The following is a 22,427-nucleotide window of genomic DNA, read 5'->3' as shown; positions in this document are numbered from 1 at the left end:
CAATAAAACAATTATTCAAAACGCCCCTTAGGAAAAAAGAAAATTATAAGTAGTAAATTTTTAAAAGATCAAAAAAAAAAAAAAAAAAAAAATTAAGAACTCAACTATTTTTTAAGTCTTTAAACAAATTTCTACGGATTTCAAAGTTCTGTATCTGTATATCTTTCTTGGGTGTTTAATTGCCACAACTTTACATTGTTACAAACTGACGTTTGTAAATCAGAGTTGTAGATATTGACAAATTATTAGTCATCTATTACTTTTATCAATATTTTATTTAATTTAATTTAATTTAATTTAAATTCCTTTTTCTTTAGTTTCTTTTGATTATAAAAAAAAACTTCAGTTTCAGTCCCAATAATAACCATTTTCAATGAACCTAATCATGTAGTCATCAATACTGTTAATACCTTCAATCTCTTCGTCTTCTTCTTCTTCCTCCTCCTCCTCCTCTTCTTCTTCTTCAGCCGGCTCTTCAGTAGCATGACCAGGCGTTGTGCTGGTATCCCGTGTCGAGGGTGCAAGTCCTTCATCACTGGCAGGAGTGCTAATTCGAGTGCTGCTGCGAGCAGCTTCTGCACTGACACTAGATGCACGGTCCTTTTGTTGTTGTTGTTGTTGTCTCTGATTCTCACCAAAGTCTTCCTCATCAAGATTTGAAATTTCCTTCATAGCAGCAGCTGCAGCCTTGGCATCCTCGTCATCTTCAGCCGCAGCCAAAATTGTCTCCAGGTTACGCGACGAATTGGAAAGAACCGCTTCATCAGAGTGCCCACCAAGACTTTCATCGCCAAGCATATCACGAACAGAAAGCTTGGTAAAATAGTCCGTGGTAAACTCACCTTCCTGAATAACAACATTGTCAAGCATTTGCTTTTGTTGAGCTTTGCGCAAAATGTTAGACTCAATGGTGTATTCTGAAACCAAGCGGTAAATGTGTACATCACGCGTTTGACCAATTCTATGGCATCGGTCCTGACACTGTTTATCCATTGACGGATTCCAGTCACTGTCGTAAAAAATGACTGTATCAGCACCTGTCAAATTAATACCCAAACCACCAGATCGTGTAGACAAAATGAAGATGGGAATCTTAGGGTCATGATTAAACCGTTCTGTGAGAATTTGGCGTTGTTCAATTCGTGTCGCACCGTCAAGACGGAGATAGCGCCAACCGTGAAGATTAAGAAACTGCTCTAAAATGTCGAGAACACGCGTCATTTGCGTGAATATGAGGGCACGGTGACCATTGGCAATAAGGTCATGCAAAAGTGCAGCAAGGCGCTGGAGCTTGCCGCAGTCAAATTGTAACAATCGTTTGTCTGGGAATGCAATAGAAAGCTTAACAAGTGTCTTGTGAAAAAGAGTTTGCGATTGGATCTCCTTCAAGTCAGGTGTCATCCAAAGTGACTGGGGTGGAGGAATCTCGTTATTTTCTTTACCATCAAGCACCAAATTAAGGTGGGAAGCCTCGTCCATAGCAACAATGGGTTCTTCAGCAGGCATAGTGCTAAGAAGTTCTGAGATTTTGGGGCCCAGCACCTGGCGCGGCATATCAAGACAAACAACTTTAGGTGTGACAAAAGCATATCTATCAATAACTTCAGACATGACTGCCTCTTGCTCCTCATAACCCAGCATCATGGAACTAATAATATTAGACTTGTTCCAATCATAACCACGAGCTGGTCTGGGCCGACTAACAACTGAAGAAAGCTTTCCAATCAGATCTGCACCATACATTGGCTTGCGCTCACACTTGTTGTGACTTTGGTAAATGAGGCTTTCGAGATTAACGAGTTCATCCTGCTTTTCAACCAAGTTCATGTACTGTAAATGACCATTTATAGAAGACAAGTCTTTTGGTGTAGTTTTTTGAAGCTTAGTGACCTCTTGCTGCTGATCTGAAAGGATTTCCTGGATCAAAGGCCGTTTAGAGTTACCCCAACGCGAGGTTGCCATGGCCTCCCCAGTCGTTCGGCTGAAATCGTTTTGTGTGAATTTGAGGTTGAGAAAATCAAGATTAACATTCTTCATGGATGATTCACTAATGTCGTTAACAAGGCGCTTGCGGATCAAAAAGTCTTTAATTTCAAAATCAGCAACAACAGATCGGCTAGCAGCCATGGATGTAACAATGGGGCGAACCTCAAACAAGTCTGGGTGATTGCAGACCTTACGTAGTTGCATCAAACAGTTGATGATGCTGAGGAAATTACCAGAAGCAAGGGTTTCTCTAGTTTGAGCCCGTGACATGAAGTCATCGTAAAGGAAGCGCTGGCGTTTGGAAAGCTTGCAATAAACAACATGCTCGTACTTGGCAGGCATTTGCTTTTCAACATCAGCCTTAAGACGGCGCAGTAGAAAGGGTCGAAGAATTTGGTGCAGCTTAGACACTGTTTCTTTGACTTCTTCATCAACATAATTACCACCTTCCACCATCTTTTCAACTGGTCGTGAAAACCATTCCTGGAAATTTCGCAAATTAGCAAACCCTTCAGGCATGGTTTGAGAAGCTCGGCTTGAGGGCATCAAAAAGTAAAGAAGTGACCACAGTTCTATCAAGTTATTCTGCAATGGTGTACCCGTAAGCAAAAGACGGTGCTCAGTGTTAAAGTTAAGAAGCGACTGCCAACGCTGCGAGCGAAAGTTTTTGATATTGTGAGCTTCATCGAGAATCATGTAGTGCCATTTCTTACGCTTGAATGCATTTTGGTCTTGAAGAACCAGCTGGTACGATGTGATGCAAACGTGCCAAGTGTCTTCCTTATTCCAACCCTGACGTTTCTGTTTGCGTTGCATGGGGTTGCCGTAATATGTGAGAACCTTGAAGCCTGGTGCAAACCGCTTAAACTCCATTTCCCAATTGAGCATGACTGAGGTCGGAACAACAATAAGATGCGGGCCCCAAACATGTTTTTCACATGCAAGGTAAGAAATAAGAGAAATTGTTTGGATGGTTTTGCCAAGACCCATTTCGTCTGCTAGAATGCCGTTGGTATTGTTGTTGTATAAACCAACGAGCCAGTCAAGACCATAATGTTGGTACTCACGTAAAGAACCACGAAGTAAAAATGGAATGGGGGTCTTAACAAGTTCAGTTGTGGAAGGAGGTGCTGGTGACGATGTAGCTGGGCGTGAAAGCTTAGTAAATTCCGAGCTGGATTTCTCGGGTTTCTCTTGAGGCTCTGTTTTTTTCTTATCTTTCTTTTCTTCTCTATCCTCTTCTTTGGTTTCTTTTTCTTTAGACTCCTCTTCTTTGGTTTCCTCTTTTTTGACTTCAGCTTCTTTGACCTTCGTCTCTTCCTTTTCTTCATCTTCTTCAGGCTTTGTAGGTTCGCTGGTAGCTTCTTTGAAAAGATCGGAAAGACCTGCCGCAGGTTCTTGTTCGTTATCAGAATCTGACATTTCAGAATCTTCCATATCATCGTCCTCTTCTTCTTCGCTATCCATGACAGTACTGTGATCAGAATCGGAAATCTGGGCATCTTTATCCATTTGGATTGCTTTCTTGACTCGTTCCTCATCTTCAAAAATGGGGTCTATATGTTCAGCCTCACTATCTGCCACTTCCTCCTCTTCCTCTTCTTCTTCTTCTTCTTCTTCTTCTTCTTCTTCCTCTTCTTCCTCTTCGTCGGAATGATCCCATTTAAGTTTAATATCGGGAAGCGCGGCGTATTTTTGTCGTAGTTCCTCAATAGTGAGTTGGTCGTCAGGAATATCGCGCAATCTGGATACAGTATCGTCCGGCTCTTCTTCCGATACATCTTCCATTGGCGTTTTTTCATCTTCTTCATCATTACCTTCCGGTACTTCTTCCACTTCCGCATCGACATCTGATACAGACATTAAATCGTCCTCATCTTCGTCAGCTGTTTTCTTTGTAGCATCGGCATTGGTCGAAACACGGGCCTCTAAAAGTTGCGCAGAGTGTTCTAGAATCATGTTGAGTTGTTTTTTACCAGCTTGTCGTTCTTCATCCTCGAGTTTTTTGGCACGCCGATGTAAAACAACCTTTTCTGCAATCTTCCACTTGCGCATGACTTCAAGTGCGGTTTTACGTGCGAGCTTGCGAATGCGTGTTTCTTCCTGTTTGCGTTCCTTTTCCTCAGCGTTGGATAACCGTTTAAAGTACTGCTCAACCATGGCAGCAACCTTCTTGGACTTTGAAATATGAGATCGACGTTCATTGCTTAAAAGTTTTGAAAAATAAACAGCTTGAGACACTATATGGTCGTGATGTGTGGGCGGTTGGTTCAATCGGAAGGGATCTTGGAACGAGCGACGAAGCTTGGAAATGAGGGATGAAGCAGATTTGATTGTGAGGGGTGCGGATGAAAGAGCCGTAGATGCAGCCGCACCAATGCTCCCACTACCACTTCCTCCACCGCCGCTGCCAATACCGCTACTTCCACTAGAGTTAGACGCTCCACCGCCAGAATTTGATCCAGAAGTATGTTCCATAAGATGCTCAAGGTAAACATCATACATGCCACTTTCCTTGACTTCTTTAATGCGGTTACGTAGCTCTGCTTGGTCTTTGATGTAAGCTTCACGCTGATTTTCTGAAACATCATCGTCAAGAGACACAAACGAGTGCAAATACTGGTCAAGAGAGCCAAATCGAGGTGTGACAATATGACCTGGATGTGTGATTGTAGCACCTGGGAGTGAGAATTTGACCTTGAGACGAGGTGTATGATGATGTTGAGTTGAAGTTGGCTCGATCGTATCTTCATCAATCAACTCGATATCGCTTTCTGAAGACACGTGCACGTCCTCTGAAGATGATTCGGAAGGTGAACTATTGAGAAATAAAATTTCGTCAAAATCATCACTAATATACTCCTCAGAGCTAGAGGCATTGCCGCCAATCACTTCAATCACATCATTATCGTCAAGGCCATAATCTGACATTAAGCCACTTATGTTCTTGGATCCGACCTGCGGATGGTGATGATTAATCAAAGACGACGATGGCAACTGTTGTTGCAATTGCGGTGTCTGAGGTTCTGAATTAATAACCACAGAGGCACGAGTTTTGGGTTCTGATTTGGGTTCTGGTTTGGGTTCTAGTTTGGGTTCTGATTTGGGTTCTAGTTTGGGTTCTGATTTGGGTTCTGATTTGAGTTCTGGTTTGAGTTCTGATTTGAGTTTTATTATTCCTGGAGCCCCACGTTTACGTGTTAATGATGATGATGATGAGGAGGATAATGAGGAAGGTCGTGGAGGGCTTTCAGAACGCACAGATGTTGATCTGCGATTGGTGGTATGTTTAACCCCAGTTTCTTCTTCTTTTTTTATTTCAACAATGGCAGAAGAAGACGGTGGAGAAAGAGCTGGTGATAAAATATTAAGTGCATCTTTTTGAAGATGAGTTCGACGACGCGAAGCGCGTGAGCGACGGGATGTAGAGTCATTAGCCTCGACTTTCCCCCAAAGATCATATTTTTGTCTGTATTCTTCAAAAACGCTGCTATGATCTTGCTTAGCAAGTTGAGGATCAAACGAAACCAGTGAAACAAACTTTTCCAAATGGAATAATAAACGGACGCGACTATCATGGCGATCGTAGACCTCGCTTAAGTGCTGTTTCTTTTGCTGAATCTGAGATGCAAGTTCAAGTTGTTCAGGGGTGGCTGTAATAGGGGCTGGAGAAGGTGAATGCGAGGGAGATTCTGTGGCTGTTGTGGCGCGGCGTGAGGATGATGGTTGTTGATGTTTGGTGCCATTTGTTTGTTGTTTGGTATTACCGTTTAGCGTGTCAGAACGTGAGTTTTTGCGACCACGCGTTTGAGAGCGCGTTGTTTGAGTCTCGCTAATTAAGACAACAGGATAATCTTCTTGTTTAATGGAAGAACGCTGTGTTCGGGTAGATGTAGTGGAAGTAGATGTAGATGTGGATGTGGACGTAGACGTAGACGTGGATATGGGGTGTTGGAGTTGTGATTGCGGGTTTTTTGATTTTCTTTGGTTTTCAAGACCTTGTGGAGAATAGTCAACTTGTGAAGCAGTTGACCGACGCGATGATCTCCGTAAAGGTGCAGTCTGGGCGGAAGCAACAGATGAAATATTAGAAGAAACACGTCGGCGTTTAGAGTATGTAACTGGAGCTGTAGAACCTGGAAAAGCTATATAAAAAAAAATAAAAAATAAAACGCGTTAAAAAACATGAAATCATAAATAAATAAATATATATATATATATATATCTTATTTCAACATACCTCGTTTAGAGAGTCTATTTGACCCGTTTTTTTGAGAGTTTTGCTGGATAGTAGTTGTTATATTTTCATCGTGTAGGTCGTCATCATTTGTGGTAGCTGTAGCCGCTGTAGTAGAAGAAGAGGGGTTATCATCTAGCACAATATCCGGAGATGGAGACGCCGAGAAGGGTGTTTCGTGTGCTATAATATCGGGCGATTGTATGTATGTTGTTGTTGAAGGATCATTATTAATATTATTATTGTTGTTGTTGTTGCTGCTGCTGCTGCTGCTGCTGCTGGAAGATACTGAAGTGTCAAAGTCGGCAGCAGCGACAGAAGTTATAGGTAAAGATGACGGCAATGGAGAAGATGAAAGCTTTTGTTGCTGTTGTTGTTGTTGTTGTTGATGATGTTTGGAGGAGTATGATGGCATGAGTGTTGGAGGGTACTTTTTTTTTTAAAAAAAAAAAAAAAAAAAGAGAGAGAAATATATTTTTATATATATATTATTAATAATAATAATAATAATAATAATAATAATAATAATAATGGTAAGGTTTTTCTTTTTATTGTTTAAAAAATAATTGCTGATGATGAAACTTTTATATATATATATATATTTTTAATTAATTCTAGTTGTTAGGAGATATAATGATGAGCAATTGGTAAATAAGTAAAGATGGGTTATTTGAATCTGTTGAAAAGGGGGCCATATGGAAGAAAGAGAACACGATAGAAGCTGGTAAATGTGTGTGTTTTTGTGTGTTTTTAATTTTTTAAATTTTTTTTTTTTTTTTTTGGCAGGTAAGTAGGTAGGTAAGATTTTTCTATGCTGGTATAGAGAAAGAAGTTGGCATATTTGGCAAAAAAAAAAAAAAAAAAAAAAAAAAAAAAAAAATTTTTTTTCTCTATATTATTAGTTAATTGATATTTGTTGAGATTGTTATATTATTATATGTATAGAAAAAAAAAAAAAAAAAAAAAAAAAAAAAAAGATGGTGATGTGGGTTTCCAAGTGGCGTCTTTTGGAGGTTTAATTTTTTTTTTTTTTTTTTTTTTTTTAACTTTGTTGTTTATTATATATATACACATATAAAATAAAAAAAAATTTCCAATTTTGAAAATATAACAAAAAAAAAAAAATTAAATAAAAATTAAATAAAAATTAAATTAAAAATAAATAAAAAATAAATAAAAAAATTAAAAAAAATTCATCACTACCACCAAATTTTAAACCCAAAATGTTACCAACTTTACCTTATTTCTGACTAATGATGACACATACTTTTTGTCTCATCAACTCTTCCCCAGCCAGTAAAAAGCTCCGGAATTAAATTTTTTTTTTTTTTTCGGGTTTGCAATTGCCTATATATGATGATGATAATAACAATTACATACAAACATACATTCAAACACACACACACACACATACAAACCTTCTCTCTCTCTCTCTTTCTCTCTTTCTCTCTTTCACTTTTCCTACTTCCTTCTTTTTCTCTCTTTTTTTTTTTTTTGAACATAGCAAAAATAAAAGGTTCCCTTCAAAAGGTCTTTCCTATCATCTCAAATATTTACAACCTCTTTATTTCCAGCATAAACTAGCCCTCGTCCCCTCCCAAAATGTTACCAAGAATTGCACGATCAGTTCCTGCTAGAAGACTGGCTGCCACCAAAATCCTGGCTAGACCCGCAATTAGACTCCAGAACCGCTCTGCTTCTACACAACCTGAACAAAATGTATGTTCAACAACAGAAAGAAAAGATAGATAGAAAGAAAGAAAGAAAGAAAGAAAAAAAAAAATCAACACACATAAATTATTATTATTATTATTATTATTATTATTATTATTATTATTTTTTTTTTTTTTTTTTTTTTTTGGAAATACCTTTAAAATATATATAAATATATACCCTTCTCTTTTTAATTTTTAATCATTATTGTGTCATTGATTTTTCTTATAATCATCATTTCACTAACACGTTTTTTTTTTTTTTTCTTCAGGGCGAGTACCCTGATGTTCCCTTTGAGTGGATGCAACACCGCGACAAATACCTCAAGTACGATGACCAACAAGCGCGCCGTAATTTCAATGAACCCGTTTCTCGTGAATTTGATTATGGTGATGTTTGGTCTCCTGATCGTTTTGATCAATATTCAAATAAAACTGCAATCATTGGAAATGTCATTTTCTTTTCTGCAGTTGCTGCTTTTGCTGGCTTTTGCTATGTCTATCTTTACCCTGAACCTATTGCTACACGACGCTCGTACCCCTATGGAGGTCTGTACAAGGCCCTGGGTGCCTCGGAGGAGGACAAGGAAGTTTACCAGGCCCGTGTTGATGAGGGTAACTAAATTGAATTTTATCTAATATAGAATATATAATGATTATGAGCATATTGTGGTTTTTTTTTTAATAATTTCAAGAAAGAGAAAAAAAAAATTGAAAAAAATGAATTAATAATGAAATAATACGAAAAAAAAATGAAGAAATTGAAGAAATGATATTTTTTTTTTAAAAAAAACAAAAAAATAAAGTTACCAATTACTTTGGTATTTTATCAGGAATATTCTTCTAATAACTTATCATCTTACTTTCAAAGTAAGTTTATATTTTTTTTTTCTATTTAATTTTTTTTTTTTTTTTTTTTTTTTTTTGGAATAACAAGTGTTTGTTAAGTTTAATTGTTTATTTTAGTCAAAAAGTTGCATTTTATAGACACTGCAACAGACTTAAATAATTTTTTTTTTTTTTTACCCCAGAATCATAACCTGATTCATTCAAAAAAAAAAAAAAATAATAAATTTAAATATATATATATATATATATAATTATAATATTTTAAATACTATTCAAATTTGATTTGTCCACGTTGTAAAATACAGTTTTTTTTTCATTTTTTAATTTGGTCATATATATATATATATATCATCACCACCATACACTTTGACCCTCCCCCCCCTTTTTTTTTCCATCTGGTTAATCATTGCTGATCAGCAACTTCACCCTCTCCCCCCTCCCCCTTTTAAAGTATGTGTTGGTCATTGTATGAAACTTAGGAAATAGGTTTTAAATGGTCAAATAACGCCTGGTATTTGGAACTTCCTTTATTATTTTATTTTTTTTTTTTTTTGTCTTCTGCTTTAAAGTTAAGTTATATTTTTAAATAAAATACATAAATGTAAAAATAATACAAAAAATAAAAATTCAAAAAATTTTTTTATATATATAAAAATGAAATAAAAAAAAAAAAAAAAAAAAAAAAAAAAAAAAAAAAAAAAATCAAAAGAAAATCTTTTTTTAAAAAAAAAAAAAAAAAAAAAAAATGGATGGTGATTAAATAAATAAAAAAAATGAGGGGTTTTTTATTATTATTTTTTTTCCCCCTTCAAAATATCATGGCCAGTGACTTTGAAAGAGAGAGAAAAAAAACAAAAAAAAAAGAAAAGCAAAAAAAAGCAAAAAACACAAATGAAAAACAAATGAGAAAAAAAAAAAAAACAAAGAGATCAGATTTTAAGGGTGAATATGCGGGGAGTGTGTGTGAGATTCATCTTCATATGATGATGCAACAAGTTCAAAAGAGTTTTTTTTTTTTTTCCTTCTTTTAAAAAATTTGTATTTTATTGATAAGTTTTTCAAGTCTTTTTTTTTTTTTTTATGATTTTTTTTATCAGTTTATTTTTTTTCTTTTTTTTTTTTTTTTTTTTTAATTTTAATTTTTTTTTAATTTTTTTTTTTTTCTCTTTTGAAACTCATTGCATCAAATAATAATCTCTTTACTGAGCGTAGACCCCATGGTAACCTCGTCCATCACCTTCAACACGGTCTAGGCGACCATCTCTAGCAGCAAGGTAAAGCTCGTTGAGGCGTGCAACAGGAATAGGCTCAGAGGGGTCTTGACCAGGAACAGCAGTAGCCAAAGATCCAGAACCAGCACCAGGGCCAGAACCAATCTGAGGAGGTACACCAGCCATAAACAGGCTATTTCTAGAAGAAGAAGAAACTGCACCTGGAATATTAGCAGCAGCAGTATTGTCACCATTAGCAATAGCACCGTTGGCCAACGGTTGCTGTTGCTGAGGGTGCAAGTGAGCGGCACGCGCATTGAGCGGGCCAAACGGGCTAAATTGTTGCGCCTGAGGAGGAATCGTCATCTGGGGGTAAATAGAAGGAGGAGGTCCTTGGCGGTACGGTTGCGTTGACGCAAGGTTGTAGTGTTGTTGAGTTGGGAAACCACCGAGATGCGCCAGGCCAGAGGCAGCAGATGGGGTAGAACCAATGAGGGGGGTATTTTGATTTAATGCCATATTGTTATTGTTGGATGAAGAGGTATTGTTACCGTTACTACTTGGGCCATTCATATTACCAGAGGAGTTTTGCGAACGACCCCACGAGAGACGCACGCGGGAATTTCCAATAGGGTAACCCTGCATCTGAGTGATGGCAGCTTCTGCAGACTGGCGTTGAACATATTGGACAAAGCCGCAGCCCTTACCAGTAGGGATTTTAACGTAGGTAATATCACCAAAGCCGGAAAAGTAGTGGCGAAGCTCATCCTCAGTGACAGTACTTGAAAGACCACCAACGAAAACTGTAGTATTGTTGGGGTCATTATGCTGGTTGAGAGTAGAGCCTGGTGCCATTCCGTAAAAGCCACCACCATTACCGGGTTGATTAGCAATGGATTGAGCAAACTGCTGGGGGAGTTGTTGCTGGGTTACTTGGGCAGAAGGAACAGGGATTTTTTGAAAAGCACCGGTAGAGTTTGGAGTAGAAGAGGCAGAAGTAGCTGAGGATGAGCTATTATTTGCAAGTAATGATGGAGCGGCCCCAGTGGAATTTGGAGGGTTCATAGTACCAGTAGTAGCAGTTTTGCTTTTTGGGGTTGCAGTTGAAATTCGCATTGGACGAGGTCCGCAGTAAAACCCTTGCATTTCAGTCAAGGCACGCTGCATTTCGGATTCGTCAGTGAAGCGGACAAAGCCATAGCCGCGAGATGCGCTAGTCTGAGGGTCAGTCATGATCTTGGCCGATTTTGCAGACTGGTAACGGGATTGGAAAAGAAGAAGGAGGTTAAGTTCAGAAACTTCTGGAGCTAAATCACCGACAAAGATGGAGTATTCAGGACCCTTGTCATCGCGCTTGTCAGAGAGACCACCACCTGAAGCCCAATTGAGCTTTAGAGCACGTTGGGAATTTGGGATAGGTTGACCATTGAAAAGAAGAGCGTTAGCAGCTGCGGCAGGGCTGGAGAATTCAACAAAGCAATAGCCAGCATTGGAACCAGTAAACTTGTCACGAATGAGTTTGACATTGACAGACTCGCCAAAGTTTGCCCAGATTTTTCGAATGGCAGATTCATCCATCCAAGGCTCGAGTTCTCCCATCCAAAGTGTATTTTTAGAAGATCCATCATCAGAAGAGGATGGTGCATTACTTGTTGAGCTACCAGGGGTGGCGGTACCAGTTGGGTAAGTTTGGAAAGATGAGTAGTCTCCTCCATCCGGAGAGGAAGCAGGTCCTGTGGCCGATGAGCCTGGGATAAAGTTTAATGCAGAGGAGGAAGAGGAGGAGGCAGGTCCATAAGGAGAGAAATCTGAGGTAGAAGATGTTGACATATGGTGATTATTATGGCTTGGTCTGAAGGAAGGGTTTGAAGATGAAGGTTGGTTGGAAGATGATGATGATGATGGTTCTTGTTGATGGTGATACATGATGGAAGTGAATAAAAAGATGAGGGGAGTTTGAGAGAGAGAGAGAGAGAAAAGAGAAAAGTTTTAAAAAAAAAAGGTTATTTATTTGTTTAAAATAAATAAATAAAAAATTAAAAAATAAAAAAGTTTTTTAATTTTTTTTTTTTTGTTTAAAAAAAAAATTTTTTTTTTTTCTCTTGTATAGTCAGTTGAGTAAAGAATAAGGTTGAAGTGAAAATTTGCACAAGGTGGATATGGTGGGTGTTGGTAGTGTTGGTAGTGTTGGTGGTAGTGGTAAGAGGTCCTTTTTAATTTTTAATTTTTAATTTTTTTTTTTTTTTTTTTTTTTTTCAAAAGGTTTATTTTATATATACAAATAAATGAACAAACGAGATTGAGAAAAACGCCGGAATGGATTTTAAAAATAAAGGTCCGTTATAATATACAAAAAAAAAAAAAAAAAATGCCCGAATAAATACAGCTAATAATACAGAGAAAGTAGCAGAGCGATAATAGATGAACAAAAAAAAACAGATAAACTAGAGCGAAAAGGAAAGAAACCAGAGTTGGATGGTAGTATAACGAACGGTCAAAGTTGGAACAGATGGAGACATTAACTTAGATCGAAGAAAAGAAAAGAAAAAAAAAAAAAAAAAAAAAAAAAAAAAAAAAACTAAACAAGAAAAAAAAAAAAAAAAACCGACAAACTAAACAAGAAATCAAAAGCTCAAGACAAATGAAAACAAACAGAAGATTTGTATTGGATGATTTTAGATTGAAAGAGAGGAAGAAAAGGAGGTTGTTGTTGTTGTTGTTGTTGTTGTTTTTTTATATATATATATATATATATATAGATGGTGGTGGTGATGAATGATGAATGATGATGGTGATGGTGATGATGTGTTAGAAAGGAGAAAAGAAAGAAAGAAAGAAAGAAAAAAAAAAAAAAGGAGATCAGCAAAAAACTTTTTTTTTTTTTTTTTTTATTAAATAAAAATTTTGAGTTTAGGCTGGTTGTTATTATTTATATATACATATAAAATTATTATTATTATTATTATTATTATTATTATTATTATTATTATTATTATTATTATTATTATTATTATTGATGGGGTTGATTAGTTTCTCAACAAGGCAAGGGAAAAAAAAAATTTTTTTTTTTCAATGGGCGACCCTTTCCAGTTTAAAAAAAAAAAATTAAAAAAAAAAAAAGTTATGCGTCTTAAATGCCACGCATATATTAAAAAAATAAAAATAAAAAAAAAACTTTTTCCCATTCAAAATTTCTGTTCCCTCGGTGGCACTGCAAAGCCACTTGCCCTTTTTTTTTTTTTTTTTTTTTTTTTTATAACGCAAGTCTCGCTCAGATGAGACAACAACATCACCTTTCAAGGGAACTCAAGAAATGCTATTTATTATTATTATAATAATAAAAGTTAATATAGTATATATATTAAACATTTAACTCTACTCCCCCCTCCAAAAAAAAAAAAAAAAAAAAAAAAAAGAAGAAGATCTAGGATACATCAAAGTAAAAAAACTGTTATTAAAGATGTTCCCAGTTTCTGGTTGTGGTGGGTTTTTCCCATTCATACAGATCTAAAAGACCTTTTGTTGCTTTTTCTTGTAAATGCACTACTACTATCAAAGAGCAGTTCACTTAAAAAAAAAAAAAAAAAAAAAATTTAATCAGGTGACTATCACATGACTTATTTTATTTTATTTTATTTTATTTTTTAATTTCAAATTCACCACCCATATATTATAAATATTTATTAATATTTATATCAATATATCAAAACAAACAAATTAACAAAAGTCCTTTAACTAAACTCAGAAAACCTTTTAATGACAGACCCAGTGCTAGACGTCTCTGGGAAACGACGGAACCCAGAATCAGCTGATGATCAAGGAAAAACTGAAGAAAATGTTCCATCAACCCCTACTAAACACCGTCGCAAACTCTCTACAAATACAATGTCCGAGATTGTGGCTGTGGCTCCTGGGTCAGCCTTTCACAAACGACTCGCAAATTTTGAAACTCAGACCTTATCTGGAGGATCTAGTACCATAGGAACAGGTCAGAATGCTTTTATGAACTCAGAATTCCCACTTCTCCATCCTCCTCCTGCTCAATCTTTAGATTCGGCTAATGATGCAATTGAATATGCCATCTCAATTTCTAAATCTCCAACAAAAAAACTCCTTAATGACAAGTATAATTTTGATGTACTCTCACGAGCTTCTCCAAGAAAACAAAAACAGATTCGTACTAGCTTCCAAAATAGACTCCACACCCACCACCCAAAATATTTTACTGAACTTTCAAAACAAGCTTCAGCATTAGTCTTAGACCGTTTAGCCTCTTCTATCTTGCCAGTCCCCATAGTAGGTATGGACACTGAATATTCCACTCTTTACACACTGTTGCAGCGCACTGTTGCTGAAGGTGAAGGAAACTCATGCGTCATTCTTGGTCCACGTTCAACAGGTAAAACTCTCATGGTCGATACAGCTTTAAGAACACTTGAAAAACAATACCCATCGGACTTTATGGTGGTGAGGATTTCTGGGTTTGCAGTTACAGATGACAAAATGGCTATTCGCGAACTATGCAGACAAATAGATTCATATCTACAACGTGGGCCTTATAAAAAACAAGTCAATTATGAAACCATTGAAAAAAAAAGTATTAGTGAGTGTCTGACATCTCTTTTGACATTACTTTATAGCGATGATGATTATGATGAAAATAAGGCAAATAGGGAAAAACCAATTTCTGTAATCATTATTTTGGAAGAAGTTGATCGCTTTGCTACACATTCTAAACAAACATTATTATATAACCTTCTTGATATGGCACAATCTAGTAAAACTCCAATTGCGGTTGTTGGAGTTACCCCTCGCATCAATACTAGAGAGCTTTTTGAAAAACGCGTGCGTTCTCGTTTTAGCCAAAGAATAATCACAACAAAGCGTACAAAGGATATAAACGAGTTTTGGAACATTGCAAGCGCTGGTCTACGGCTGTATCCAACAGAATTTTCCCCAGATACACTTTCTCATAATCCACAATATCAGAGATACCTCAGTGGCCAGATTCCTGAAACGGCAGCTCATTATACTGAATTTATGGAGGCTTGGAATAATAGTCTGGACACATTTTACAAGGACAAATCAAGTAATTTGTACAAGATCCTTGAACTTGTTTTTTTCACCACAAAGGATGTACGTCAATTTTATGACCGTATGATTTATCCCCTTACCCTAACAGACCCCCTCTTATCAGACCTTGACATTGGGTTATTGGAGCGTGAGCAAGGTGGACTTGCAGATACTCAAAGCTTTGTTGAAGGTCTTTCTGAACTTGAATTGTCGCTATTAATTTGTGCAGCACGTGTGGAAATTAAATATGGTTCAGACACGTTTAATTTTAACGTTGTATATGATGAGTACGTACAAATGGCGACGCAGCTACATAAAGAGCGCCGAGCAGCGCTTTCGAGACCTACAGCTGGCGGTGACTCGCGCGGCGGGTACCGCGTATGGAGCCGTGAGGTGGCACGTGCGGCATGGGAGCGGCTGGAGGCCATGGAGTTGGTCACTTACATTGAAGCAGGTTCTAACGGAACAGGCATGGTGTTTATTGCAGCCGAGGGTGGTGGTGGTGGTGGTGGTGGTGGTGGAGATGAAGGTGGAGGAAGTGGTAGTCATGGCGGAGGCAGTAGTAGCAATAATAACAGCAATAGCAATGGTGGTGGTGGATCTGTGGAACTGACGGCGGTACAGGCGAAACCTGCAGTTGGGTCGACCAAGGGAGCGATTGTTGGTGATGACATTCGGATGGCCAAGGTAGATGTAAGTTTGATGGAGATTGCAAGTATTATTGGTCCGGACCATGTATTAAGGCGGTGGACACGGCTTTAGAAGTTTGTTTAGTATATATATATAGTAAGTTATTTAGAATAACTAAGAGAGAGAAGTAAGTTACTTTATGGTAACTTTATTTTATTTTATTTTGTTTTGTTTTGTTTAATTCTGAAATGAATGAGCTTTTTTTTTTTTTTTTTTTTTTTTTTTTGTTTCATATATCATATATGAAGAAATAAACGGCTGTTGATGGGGTTTTTTTTTTTTTTTTTTTTCTAGCGGCGTTGCTTCTTTTTCTTTTTCTTTTTCTTTTTCTTCTGTTATTGCTGATACACGCGACGTTTCGCATAAGCACACCCGAAACGGTAAGGTGCGTAAAGTAAAATCCTCCACACCTCCCCTCCCCCCCTATGAACTGAGTTGAGGCTCACAGCTTTTCTACTTGAGCGGGTGAGGCTGAAACGGTGAGAGGCAAGCAGGCAAGCAGGCAAGCAGGCAAACATTTTTATTTTTATTATTCAAAAAAAAAAAAAAAAAACAAACAGACAAACAGATGGACAGGGGTGTGTATGAGGGAAATAAAAAAAAAAAAAGTCCTTTTGAGCAATTCAAAATTCAATTCAATTCAATATATTAGATTTATAGGAAGAAAAGGAAAAAAAAAAAAAAAACCCCATTTTTAGGTGTGAACTATGCTTTAATTATTATCTATATATATAAAGTCTTTAAAATACTCGGCTTAAAGGGTGGGTTTGTTTTGTGTATATCTCTATTTTTTTTTTTTTTAATATATATATATATATATATTGCTTAATTCCCAAAATTTTCTTTTTCTTTTTATCTTTTTTTTTTCAATTTTTTTTAAATTTTTATTTTATTTTATTTTATTCTTATAATTAAATATATATATATATATATATATCCATCTCTTTCTTTTTTTCTCTCTCTCACACATGCCAGAGTCCCTAAATCCTCAGCTGGATCATCCAATCGACCCTTCTAACAAAGCTAAAGAGTCCAAAAAGCAGCAGCAGCAACAACAACAGGGGACTTCACAAGGAACCTCTGGCTCAGACTCTTTCTTCAATAGGTCTGCCGATGGGAAATTATTTACTAAAGACCATGAGTCTATCTTTGCAATGCTCATGCTTTCACTTCCTTTAGACCCAGATGGTCAATGTGACATGTCAACTCTTGAAGGGTCTAATCCAAACATGGCTCCAGATGATGAATTAAGTCAATATCAATCATCATCTTCATCATCATCTTCACCACCATCATCATCATCATCTTCTTCTTCTTCTTCTTCTTCTTCTTCTTCTACTCGTAAAAAGAAACGAAAAACAACTTCAATATTCTCTAAAAAAACTCCTCCATTTTCGTTCACTCTTGAAGATGCAATGGCTGCAATCCAAAATATGTCTGTTAAAATCGTTACAGGCTCAACTCGTACTGCAATCTCTTGTGCAGTCCCAGCCCATTCAGCAAGAGTATTTATTCAAAGATTTCTTTCTGCACGTCTTATTCATTGCCCTACTGATAGAACATCTACAAAATGCCCTCTAGTAGTTAACCCAATCCCTCCAGCAGTCCCATTCCCCATTGCATCTTCAGTTCCTTCTTCTTGTTCTTCTTCATCATCATCATCATCATCATCATCATCATCATCATCATCAACAACAGCAACAACTACTAATACTACAACAAAAACAACAACAACAACAGTCTCTCCTCCTCCAGCAATTTTAGCAGCAGCAACATCCTCACGAACACTAGATACACTCGACACTTCTGCTCGCGGGTTTTTACTACAACCCACTGCAAAGGGTGTCTGCTGTGTTGAGCGATATTGTCGTAAAAATGGCATTGCTTTACGTTCAGATGCCCCCATAAAACATCTCTTTGCATCTACCCATAATTCTATGCGCACCATTTGTTTTGACAGACACCCTCACACCGATCAACCCATGTGTAACGATGCATTCATCTTCTTACTCTTCCAACGTGTCATGGGACCCACCCCAAACGTCTATGCAGCTTCAAACCCACCAGATAAGATTCCACCAGCCCCTGGACTTAACGATGACTACAGCTCGTTTGGAGTGCGTGGATCGTATAACATGGGTGGTACTACGGTGTTTAGCAGTGCAAACACTACTATTGGACTCCAGCCAGATCTTTCTCTTTACTCCCCGCTTGATAACTCATTCCCAGAATCTCAGGTAGAGTCTCCATACTTTCACCGATTCTTTACTAACCCAGACTCTGATGCACTCTCCCAGTACTACGTATCTACAGTAGGTGTGCGGCTCTTTCAAAACAAGCGGTTTGATGTTTACACAGATGCATCTAGCTCCGCATCCTCTATATTTTCCAACTCACGCGCTTCCACATCCACGCTTAGCTTGGGGAACACTTTCCATGTGGGGGGAAATGCTACCACTGTTCATACAACTATTGATTACTGTTTTACAGGAAGAGCGCTTTGGCAATGGCTTTTGGATTGTTCTGATATTGTTTATCAGAGAGAGGCCATGCACCTTGCAAATTTGTTTTTCTCCGCGGGGATGATTATACCCATATGTGCGGCTGGCTCACGATGTTTACCTGACGACACTCAAATTCGTATTGCTAAAGACGCGTTTTACCAGCTTTCAGAAACAGGCCGAGGAATTGCCATTTGGGCAAGAACTCAACGAGAAGAAGAATCTTTACGTCGGGAAGTCACAAAATTTTCATTGCCTCCTAAACGCGGAGCTAAAAAGATAACTGAGGTGGCAGCAGCTGTTGCTTCAATGGCTTTGGCTCATGGTAATAATAACAATAATAACAATAATGATAATAATAATAATAATAATAATAATAATAATAATAATAATAATAATAATAATAATAATAATAATAATAATAATAATAATAATAATAATAATAATAATAATAATAATAATAATAATAATAATAATAATAATAATAATAATAATAATAATAATAATAATAATAATAATAATAATAATAATAATAATAATAATAATAATAATAATAATAATAATAATAATAATAATAATAATAATAATAATAATAATAATAATAATAATAATGATAGTGATGAATCCGATGTGCCACATGATCGACCCGCATCTATTCGGTCAAAAAGGCTAGGGTTTACCAATATCTCAAATGCATTATCAAACTCATTACGTGCTGTGGTTTCTGGGCGCTCTATTAAAGAACCTCCAACTACTTCTGTGGCACCTACCTCCATGGAGCAACAACCTGTTACAATTTCTGCAACATCAGGAGCCCCCCATGTTTCCGCCGTGACAGATCTGCCGCCACAACCTTTGCAATCTATTGAGGTGGATGTTTTCACGCCGCTCAACATTACGTTCACGGGTCTCCCACCGTCTCCACCAAGCACAGTACCCACAATTGAGGAGGAGGAGCAGTTGCAGGAGCAGGTGCAGGAGCAGCCGCAGGAGCAGCCGCAGGAGCCTGAAAATAGTAACGACGAGAATCTCCGAGAAGGAGAAGCCTCGGAGGCTTGTGAACAAGAGAAAGAAGAGCCGGAGAAAAGAAGGGAGGAAAAGGAAAAGGAAAAGGAAAAGGAGAAGAAAGTACAAGAACAAGAGCAAGAAGAAGAAAAAAAAGAAGAAAAAAAAGAAGAAAAAAAAGAAGAAAAAAAAGAAGAAAAAAAAGAAGAAGAAAAGGAAAGGGGGAACTTTGATGAAGAAGAAGAGGAAAGACCTACTATTGAATACAGGAAATCACTTTCTTTTAAACGCATCGATTCTAAACTGACACAGTTTGTGGTCCCTAGATCAAGTACAGCGTCTCATAAGTCAGCACCTTCAGATGTTTCTGCAGACCAAGTGCAAATTGCCATGTCGGCCACCACCAACACCATTACCACATCGAGCCGGCCTACTAGCAGATGCACAACAAGGTCTACAGGTAGTCACAGCCGTCCACAAAGCCCACTGTTTCACTATGGACAACCACAGAACTTAACACTGGACGATATTATTAACGATGCAGCTTTACTTTTCCTTTTCCGTGAGTTTTTACAACAACAACTGTGCGAGGAAAACCTTCAGTTCTATAGCGAGTTGACGTTATTTTTATTAGACTTTGAAAAATTGCAGCGTACTCTTGCTAAATGTGCAAGTAATAGCTCTGATTCTGAGGGAGAAGATGAAGACACGGGGAAACATCCACATCAATCTTTAAAGACTGGGCTTGGAAGACATGGACTACTTCTTGCAGACACTGATTCATTGTACCAGATGTGCTTAAAACGATTGTACCTCATGTACCACCGATACTTTGCAGAGCAAGCACCATCGGAGCTTAACATTGATTGGCCTTTACGGCGGCGCTTGGTATCTACAATGACAGCCCATATTCAATCATGCAGCACAGGCACACGGACAGTTGTTGTGACAAGTGAGTCTTTAAGTTCAACTTCTTCTTCTTGTTCTTCTTCTTCGTTGGCAGCTACAATGCCTGCAACTAGAGTAGGACCAGAACATTCTGCCTTTTCGTACTTTTCAGCCAAACAATCACCGGACTGTAACCTTAGAGTATTGAGTGATATGGCTCAACATTTACAAGCAGCTAAAGTACAAGTATATCGTACGATGGAGACGGATTCTTTGCCACGGTTTTTGGAGTCACGGTTGTATTTGAGAGGAATGAGTTCGTTAACTTCATTTTATCCGAAATGAAAAAAAAAAAAAAAAAAAAAGAAATCATTTTTGAATTGTACATTGAGATTTGAAATTCATAGAAACAAAAAAAAAAAATAAATAAATAAATAAATAAAGCACATACATAGAAAATAAACAAACACTATATTAATGACTAAGGGATGATTATAGAAAAAGTGTTAAATGTTCTTTTATTTTTTTTGAGGAACCTTCTAGCGCGTCATCACATCCCTTCATCAAGACCACGACCCCCTTGACTTTTTCTTATGTTTATTCCAAAACGCACGGTCATTATAGAGAGAGAGATAGAAAAAAAAAATCTTATGCAAGGGAAATAAGTTTAAACATCTGATAATAACAAAACCATTTCATTTACAATTTTTGTTTGTTTGGATTTATGGATTTATGGATTAAAAGAATAGTTTAGATGATGTATGTGTATGTGTGTGTGTGGCTCAATGATATTAATGATTGATTCTTTAATACATCAGATATTATTGATGATCTGGAATAGTTTATATTAATATGACTGTAAAACAAGTTAATCACACACTTAAGTTAAGGGGGGAAGGGGATAAATAAATAAATAAATAAATAAATATATATATATATATATTTAACCAATTGGTTGAAATGGATTTATTTATATATTTATTTATCTATTGAAACACTTGATGATTACATGGGGAGGATGGATAGAATATTAATTATATTTGATTCATAATGATATGGTATGTATATATTTTCAAAATGAATTTTTTTTGAAAACATTAATTGACTATTAAATATATATATATATAAATACTTTAAAAAAATGACGTTAAATTTGTTTAATCGGGGGGTTTTTTATTTATTTTTTTAAGCCGCAATTTTTTTTTTTTTTAGGAAGGCCCAGAATTATTTTCAAGTTACCAGAACTCTTGAAAAAAATAAAAAATTAACAAAAAAAAAAAACAGTTTTAGTTAACCGCGGTTCGCTTCAAAGAAATTTCAAAAAAAACCAACCTCGCTTTTTTTTTTTTTTTTTTCAAAAATTATTTTTTTATTTTATTTTATTTTTTATTTATTTTTTTTTTAATTCCCTGTGTCGTTTTATCTTCCTCGGTTCCCATATTTATGACCCACCTCGGACTCGGTTTCAACTTAAAGAAAAGAAGTAGAATTAGAATTAGAAGAGGAAGATAAAGATAAAGATGAAAAATATACTATGGACTTGGCATGAGTTTTGTTAATAATGCCAATGATTTATATATAAGTTAAGACTTAAACTGTCATAATTATCGTCGGGATTAGAAGAAAGAAAAAAACAACAACAACAACAACTAAAAATTTAAAAATTTAAAATTTAAAATTTAAAATTTAAAAATTAAAACCTTCCCCAGACTTTATTATTAATTTTTTTTTTTTTTTGTGTGTGTATGTTGCACAAAAAGAGAAAGAAAAAAAAATATAACTTTTTTTGTGTTTATTTGTAAGTCGGTTCGTGTACCGGATCTCTGATAATCCCCTTCCCTCCTTCTCCTCCTCCTCTTCCTCCCATAAACGGAACTATGTCCACACACCCGGGACACAAATTTTCTCTTAAACATGATATAATTCTTCAATATAAAAAAAATATAAAAATAACATAACATACAACAACCATACTTTTACAAGTTTTCGTTTTTTTTTTTTTTTTTTTTTTTTCTTTTTCTTTTTTTTTTATTTTATTTTATTTTATTTTATTTTATTTTATTTTATTTTATTTTATTTTAATTTTAATTATATATTTGAAATGACAGAAACAGGCCGAGATCCGATAGTGGGGTTCTTCATTGTGTTGTTGAATTGATTATTATTTTTTTTTTATTATCAACAACAAGATCTCCGAAGGGTCCGGAACCTTTTGCCAAGATCAGAACTAATTTACTGTTTCCTTTTTTTTTTTTTTTTTTCTTAGATAATATAA

The 22,427-nt window shown here is 36.2% G+C and overlaps 5 protein-coding genes across 5 annotated transcripts; 3 read left to right on the top strand and 2 right to left on the bottom strand.

The window, feature by feature from the left end:
- Positions 1–348: 348 nt before the first annotated feature.
- SAPINGB_P004468 (uncharacterized protein) lies at positions 349–6,638 on the bottom strand (the record flags this gene model as incomplete). Its single annotated transcript, XM_031999183.1, has 2 exons — positions 349–6,131; positions 6,227–6,638. 2 exons carry the CDS (start codon positions 6,636–6,638, stop codon positions 349–351), a joined length of 6,195 nt encoding a protein of 2,064 aa, XP_031855074.1.
- Positions 6,639–7,825: 1,187 nt separating this feature from the next.
- Positions 7,826–8,558, top strand: SAPINGB_P004467 (uncharacterized protein; the record flags this gene model as incomplete). The annotated part of the gene is made up of 2 exons (XM_031999182.1): positions 7,826–7,942; positions 8,208–8,558. The coding sequence occupies 2 exons, from the start codon at positions 7,826–7,828 to the stop codon at positions 8,556–8,558; spliced, it is 468 nt and encodes a 155-aa protein (XP_031855073.1).
- A 1,425-nt stretch (positions 8,559–9,983) lies between these two features.
- SAPINGB_P004466 (uncharacterized protein) lies at positions 9,984–11,825 on the bottom strand (the record flags this gene model as incomplete). The annotated part of the gene is made up of 1 exon (XM_031999181.1): positions 9,984–11,825. One exon carries the CDS (start codon positions 11,823–11,825, stop codon positions 9,984–9,986), a length of 1,842 nt encoding a protein of 613 aa, XP_031855072.1.
- A 1,926-nt stretch (positions 11,826–13,751) lies between these two features.
- SAPINGB_P004465 (uncharacterized protein) lies at positions 13,752–15,830 on the top strand (the record flags this gene model as incomplete). The annotated part of the gene is made up of 1 exon (XM_031999180.1): positions 13,752–15,830. One exon carries the CDS (start codon positions 13,752–13,754, stop codon positions 15,828–15,830), a length of 2,079 nt encoding a protein of 692 aa, XP_031855071.1.
- Positions 15,831–16,726: 896 nt separating this feature from the next.
- On the top strand, positions 16,727–20,497 carry SAPINGB_P004464 (uncharacterized protein; the record flags this gene model as incomplete). The annotated part of the gene is made up of 2 exons (XM_031999179.1): positions 16,727–18,584; positions 19,002–20,497. The coding sequence occupies 2 exons, from the start codon at positions 16,727–16,729 to the stop codon at positions 20,495–20,497; spliced, it is 3,354 nt and encodes a 1,117-aa protein (XP_031855070.1).
- Between the last annotated feature and the right edge of the window lie 1,930 nt (positions 20,498–22,427).

Source organism: Magnusiomyces paraingens (assembly GCF_902498895.1).
Source record: "Magnusiomyces paraingens strain CBS 517.90 genome assembly, contig: contig3, whole genome shotgun sequence".
NCBI lineage: Eukaryota > Fungi > Ascomycota > Dipodascomycetes > Dipodascales > Dipodascaceae > Magnusiomyces > Magnusiomyces paraingens.
This window is presented reverse-complemented; position numbering and strand designations above follow the sequence as displayed.